This window comes from Herpailurus yagouaroundi, unplaced genomic scaffold, assembly GCF_014898765.1.
Source record: "Herpailurus yagouaroundi ecotype Mexico unplaced genomic scaffold, PumYag 253, whole genome shotgun sequence".
Classification (NCBI taxonomy): domain Eukaryota; kingdom Metazoa; phylum Chordata; class Mammalia; order Carnivora; family Felidae; genus Herpailurus; species Herpailurus yagouaroundi.
In genome coordinates, this window is record NW_024412470.1 from 6,248,474 (window position 1) to 6,254,473 (window position 6,000).

Genomic DNA, 6,000 nt, shown 5'->3' on the forward strand with positions numbered 1-6,000 from the left:
AGGGGTCAGCGACTGGGGAAACTACTGTTGGCTTCTTAAAAAACCATATTACAGTGTGTAGAACAAAGTAGCCCAGAACATAAATAAACGGTCAAAGGGTGTAAGTACAGTTAATTCATGTGAGGAAAAAAAAAAGTTTAGGTTAACAAAGGAAAAAACGTCACATTAACAGACATTTCTTTATACCCAATACTGGCAAGACCGTAAGGGAACTTGGTTCGTGCCAACGGTTCCGGGGGGTTTTGTGTGTTGGAGTAATTGTTTTCGGAAGGCCGTTTGCTGTAATGATGTAGCAGAAATCATGAAAGCGATTGTGCCATTTGATAGACTCGGGGGTGGCAGCTCTGGGAGATCTTCCGTGGCTATACTTAATGGAGGAGAAAGATATCTTTAGCAGGATTGCTTGAGAACATCGAGGAGCAGTCGGGAAGATTAGCGTATCAACTCAGAATCTCCAGCCGGTAAATAGTAGGGAAATGAATATTAGTTTTGATCATCTTATGCTCTTCTTATGACCACGAGGCTGTGGATGGAGCCCGGAGCCCGCAGGAGTGCAGGTGTTACAGTCAAGGGGGTATGGTGAGACTGTTGAAACTATTCTTTAGTTGCACTTTAATTGATAAACGCAAGTGTGATTCTTAGGCGCAGAATTCAAGAAATGGAGGATGAATTACAGAAAACCGAGCGCTCGTTTAAAACCCAGGTAATTACCGTACTGTCCTAGAGCTGCAGAATTCTTTGGTATCTAGTGGACTGTTGTAGTGCCTGTTAAACGAGTCCCTAAACACAGCTTTTGATGTGTTGTCTTTTCCAGATTGCTACTCACGAGAAGAAAGCTCATGATAACTGGGTAAGACTTGTTTTTCCTTTCCTTTATTTTGTGTGTGGCCCACCACAACTGATTTGGATCTTGTTTTCTCCAACAGCTCAAGGCTCGTGCTGCAGAAAGAGCTATCGCTGAGGAGAAGAGGGAAGCTGCCAACCTGAGACACAAGTATGGGATACTGAATTGTGTTTTCAGTGCGTTTTAGGGTTATTAAAGGCTGTGCTTCTGGTGATCGCATGGGGGAATTTTGTATTTCATGTGTGAGTCCATTTTCCCTCCGCATCCAGGTTACTGGAATTAACCCAGAAGATGGCAGTGCTGCAGGAAGAGCCCGTGATTGTGAAGCCACGGCCGGGAAGACCCAGCGCCCAGAACCCTCCATGGAGAGGTAGCAGCACTTTGAAAGGGCAGCTCTCGAGGTTTTGGTCAAAACGTACAGAAATCCCATTTTATTTCTGTGTGTCTTAGTTACGATGCCCTACAGGTAACCCCAAGAACTCAGTAAAGAAAGGTGGCCTCAGAGTGGTAACAGGGCACTGTCATCGTCAGGTCCTCTGAGCCAGAACGGCTCTTTTGGTCCATCTCCTGTGAGTGGGGGGGAGTGCTCCCCTCCCCCGACGGCTGACCCGCCTGCCAGACCGCTCTCTGCTACCCGCAATCGAAGAGACATGCCTAGAAGTGAATTCGGTGAGCATTCACATTTTACCTCGCAGTAAACTGTGGCTCCTAGAGGTTTCCCCCCCATCTTTTGAGAATTCTAACGCAAACAACATTTTAGAATTTGGGTCTGCTCGGTATAGAGAAAAAGAATTCTTAATTTGTCTTGCTGAATAAATAGTCTGCTGTAAGATCTGCTTTAGAACAGAAAGAGTTTATTATTATTAACATTAACGTAACATATAAATACATAAAAATATAGACCGTGTAACGATAAATATCATTTTTTTGCTTTTGAATTCTTCACTGCAAAGTATAAGCCTTTATCTTTAAATTTCTATGGGGTTCCTCCCTGGAGTATTGTAAAAGTAGCTATAAAAGACTTTATAATTTATTGCCCATTAATATACCATGCTGTACCTATTTCTTACAAATACGTCTGTAATGCTTGGCAAGGTACGGAGGTCAGATTACACACACTGAAAACCGTCCGTGTGTGCCGCTGCGGCAGGCCTGTAGCCCGAAGTCCCTGCCGGTGCTGTTAACGTACGTTTTCTTGCTGTTCTTTCCGTCAGACAGCTCGCCTTAACCCTTTCAGTCTGTTTGTAAGTTTGGGATCTCCCCTCATGTGTATTAGGAGACCCGTTTTTAATGTTGCTTTCTAGGTAGAGTTGAACCCTGACCTGTCCACAATTGGTCCGTTTCTTCTGAAAAACCCATACAAGGGCTCTGTTCTTTCTCTCTCAAGGATCAGTGGACGGGCCTCCACCTCGTCCTCGATGGTCATCTGAGGCATCTGGGAAACCCTCTGCCTCTGGTAAGGGATCTGAGTGTGTTGAGAGTCTGAAATCCGAGGGCGAAGATAAGGCAGGATAAATCTAAGTCCTTTCTCTGGCCTTCAGCAGATCCAGGACCCGGTGCAGCTCCCATGGCGAACAGCAGCTCGAGAAGCTCTTCCCCTACTAAGGTGATGGATGAAGGCAAGGTAAGTTCTGCAGGTGTTCTGAGTCGTAACTAGGTATTTCAGCAAACACTGAACTTCTGCAACATCCTCTCTCTGCATCATCCATCTGTGTGCCTGTTACATCTGTAGTATCTCATTTATTTTTTTAAAAAGCAAACTGTTGCCCAAGACCCCGAAGGCCCCTCAGCTCCCAGCATTCCATCTGTGGCTGAGCAGTCAGTAGTAGTAAGTACTTAGAGGTTGAGGACTGAACTGAGCTTGTACTTGGTGTATTCCTGGAAGGGAAGCAGACACTAATCTGCTTGGCTTTAAATTGCATGGCAATATTGATCTTGTTGTTTTTGACTTGAAAGTGTTGCTGGGTTGCTGAAATCTGACTGGTTGGTTTTTCCTCCTTTTTCCTGTTTTGGTTAGGCTGTTCACCTGTTCAGAACATCTCTTGTAATGAACTAAAGAATGTGGAAAGCCCCCACTCCAGCTTTGCATTGTGTGTGCCTCGGCGTTAAGTGTCGTGAGGCAAAGGAAAGTAACTCTATATAGAATTCACCGTCACACCAAGTGTGGCATTTAAGAATATCTCCAGTTGTACGCTAGGCAGACGCTGTCTTGAGTAATCTGAAATTATGGACTGGCAAGGGAAGAATGTTTGCTGCAGGTGAAATCCTCACCGGTGGAGATCCGTCCTTACCTGCCGTGTGGGTTTCCAGCAGTACCCTTCGGTTACGTTCACACGAGCGTGTTCTCTACCAGAGCCGCACCGGTCCTCACGGTGCTTCTCTGTGTGGAAATCAGAGTATGCGTGGTAGTTTAGAATTTCCAACCCAGTTTCCCACAGGAAAGGAGGTCAGGGTCTCTAATGAGAAAGCACAGCATTACTGGTGAATGAAGGTAAATATGAGAGCTCCACCTGCCTCCCTGTATGGAGAACATTGCTTCTCTAAGTTTCCGTGCAGGACTCGAGGGACATGCGTCTCTTGAGGTCTTTTTGTCCATGGGCAGCTTGAAGAAGATCTGAAACCCTGGAGTAGACTTCAGAGAGTAGAGGCCCCTTTGTTAGGTTGGGGGAGCAGAAGTGCCGGTAGGCAGGGAAGGCCAGGCAGACGTGATCCTGAATGGCAGCCTGGCTTTTTACATGCTGTGTGGCCTTCAGCAAATTAACACTTAGTGTCTCTGTTCCTTCATGTCTAAAACAGGATGTTCATACTTGGAGATTGAGAGACCTGCAGATTAAATACATGAAATGGAAGGCACTCGGAATGGTGGCTATTGTCACATGTGTAGAAAGCGGATTTTACATTGCCCCTTGTTCTGTCCGTGCTTAGTATGGAAATAGTGCCCTGTTGTGGCAATGGGAAGGACATGGGGGTGAAGGGGTTGCCCTAGGAATAGATTGTGGTGTTTGTGGTAGGATTTCTTAGCAGTCACCTCTGGTAATGTCCTTCAACAGTCCTCTTGCTTTCTCCGCCTTGCGTATTCCAGCAGTAATAGGACAGGGAAGGTGTTAGCTCCTGGGTCATCCCTTTAACCTGCCTGAGCTGCCAGTGGGAAGAGACGGGAGGGGTAAAGCTTTGTCACACTGGTTGTCCTTTGGACAGGTGCCTGACCTCTGCTTCGTTGGGTCTCAGCTTTTATTGGTGTTGGTGCTTGTGTGTGTTATACCCGAGTCTTCCAGAATTTTAACTGCTTCTGCTCTGCAGGTTCCTATGGCTGCAAAAGGGCCTCCTCCTTTCCCAGGGGTGCCCCTCATGAGCTCGCCCGTGGGAGGCCCTCTACCACCCCCCACTCGATACGGACCGCCACCCCCGCTCTGCGGGCCTTTCGGGCCTCGGCCGCTGCCCCCACCATTTGGTACGGTGATTGAATGGTAGTAATTGACTTGTAGAGTGGAATTCATCTTTTCTCTCTGTTCCTTGTTGAAATTTTAATAGTGGCTTTTACAGGGCCATCTACTAAAAGGGCAAAGCAAGCTGAGTACGCTTTTTTGGGGGCACGTGGGGGGCTGCACAGTCCCCCTATACGGAGATGGGCAGTAGGTATCTCATAGATCAGAGAGATTTCTAGAAAGCCAGAAATACTGCTTCTGCAGATGGATAGAACTCCCTCTCCCAGCTCAAGAGTTTACAGTGTCCTCTGGACCACAGGCATCGGTCAGGAAACAAAGCTTGTAATCACCACGATGGAAGGATATGCAGGGGATCATAGACGATAGGAGAGAGAGATTGAACCTTCAGTCCCCACCTTGGAAATTAGGGGTAGGGCAGCTTAGCTCTAAGAGAAGGGAGGATTTGGGGGGTGGCCGGAAGGCCTTTCCCCGGTGGGGCAGACTTCCTGGGTCTGGTGGCGTGTCGGGTGGATGCTGAGCTACCGCCTGAAGTTTTGACACGGCAGCAGACAGTGAGATGGTCCTGTCACACTTCTTTGTTGCAGTAAAGCCCTTATTTCAGTCTTCTTGCTATGACACACGGTGCTTTCAAGTACAAACCAAGCCCTTGTGAGAGCTGGCAGAACTGTGGGACAGAAAACACACAAGCTAGGTTGAGGCACGTCTAGATCCTGCCTGTGTTGTTTCCTGGCTGGCCGGCCGGCCGGCCGTTGGCCTAGAACTTCACTTTGCCTCCTGCCTGAAGTGCGGGTGCTGCCACCCGGCTTCTCGAGTTGTGAGAAATTAAAGACTGACGTGCCCACGTGTGTTCGCATGCTTTTACGTGACTTCTTCTTTCCAGGTCCTGGCTTACGTCCACCACTAGGCTTGAGGGAATACGCGCCGGGCATTCCACCTGGGAAGCGGGACCTGCCTCTCGACCCTCGAGAATTTCTCCCGGGACACACACCTTTTAGACCTCTAGGCTCTCTTGGCCCGAGAGAGTACTTTATTCCTGGTACTCGACCACCACCGCCAACCCACGGCCCCCAGGATTATCCGCCTCCACCTGCTGCAAGAGACTTCCTGCCTTCTGGCTCCAGAGACGAGCCCCCCGCTGCCTCGCAGAGCAGCAGCCCGGACTGTTCACAGGCTTTAAAACAGAGCCCGTAACTCTGACCTCTGACGTTCAGTCTGAGAGAAAGTGGGCTGGGCACGTTGGTTACGGTAAAGGATTTCATTGGCTTCAGAATCCAGAAGTTTATTTTAAAAGGTATGTTTTTAGAACCAAGCTGCCCTGGCAGTGTGCATTTTTGAGCCAAACAATTGAAAAATATCATTTCCCCCCCTAAGTAAAAACCACCTCATAAGCTAGAGCCTTCTGACAACCTTGAAATGTGCAATAAAGAATACCTGTGTTCTAGTTAACGTAGCGCGTAACTGCTCCATGATTTAGAGTCCTGAGAAATATGAACATTTCCTGTGGAAATGCTAGAACATGTATTTCCATTTATTATCCTGTTTTTAGTGTGCACCAGTTGAATACAGAGCAATGGTGTTTATAAGCTTGGTTTTTTAAAATATCTGGTCACAAAGACTGTTACGCTAAAAATGTTTACTAAAAGATCATTAACTCTCCCTTCTTGCTGAAGTTCTTTGTAGTAATAGTTCATAAAAATTTGGTTATTAGTA

At 47.3% G+C, this 6,000-nt stretch overlaps 1 protein-coding gene across 9 annotated transcripts in view; it reads left to right on the top strand.

Moving 5' to 3' along the window:
* The window catches only part of MIA3 (MIA SH3 domain ER export factor 3), a 53,586-nt gene extending 47,586 nt beyond the window's left edge, over positions 1–6,000 (top strand). For 2 of the 9 annotated variants that reach the window (XM_040461013.1, XM_040461009.1), the window contains 10 exons: positions 643–703; positions 815–850; positions 927–994; positions 1,114–1,214; positions 1,376–1,513; positions 2,232–2,300; positions 2,386–2,468; positions 2,601–2,672; positions 4,145–4,295; positions 5,171–6,000. In XM_040461013.1, the coding sequence (XP_040316947.1) occupies positions 643–703; positions 815–850; positions 927–994; positions 1,114–1,214; positions 1,376–1,513; positions 2,232–2,300; positions 2,386–2,468; positions 2,601–2,672; positions 4,145–4,295; positions 5,171–5,481 (1,090 nt within the window). In that variant the 3' untranslated portion in view covers positions 5,482–6,000. The remainder of the gene's footprint in view (positions 1–642; positions 704–814; positions 851–926; positions 995–1,113; positions 1,215–1,375; positions 1,514–2,231; positions 2,301–2,385; positions 2,469–2,600; positions 2,673–4,144; positions 4,296–5,170) is intronic. The other 7 variants (XM_040461007.1, XM_040461014.1, XM_040461010.1 and 4 more) reach the window with 5 other exon arrangements.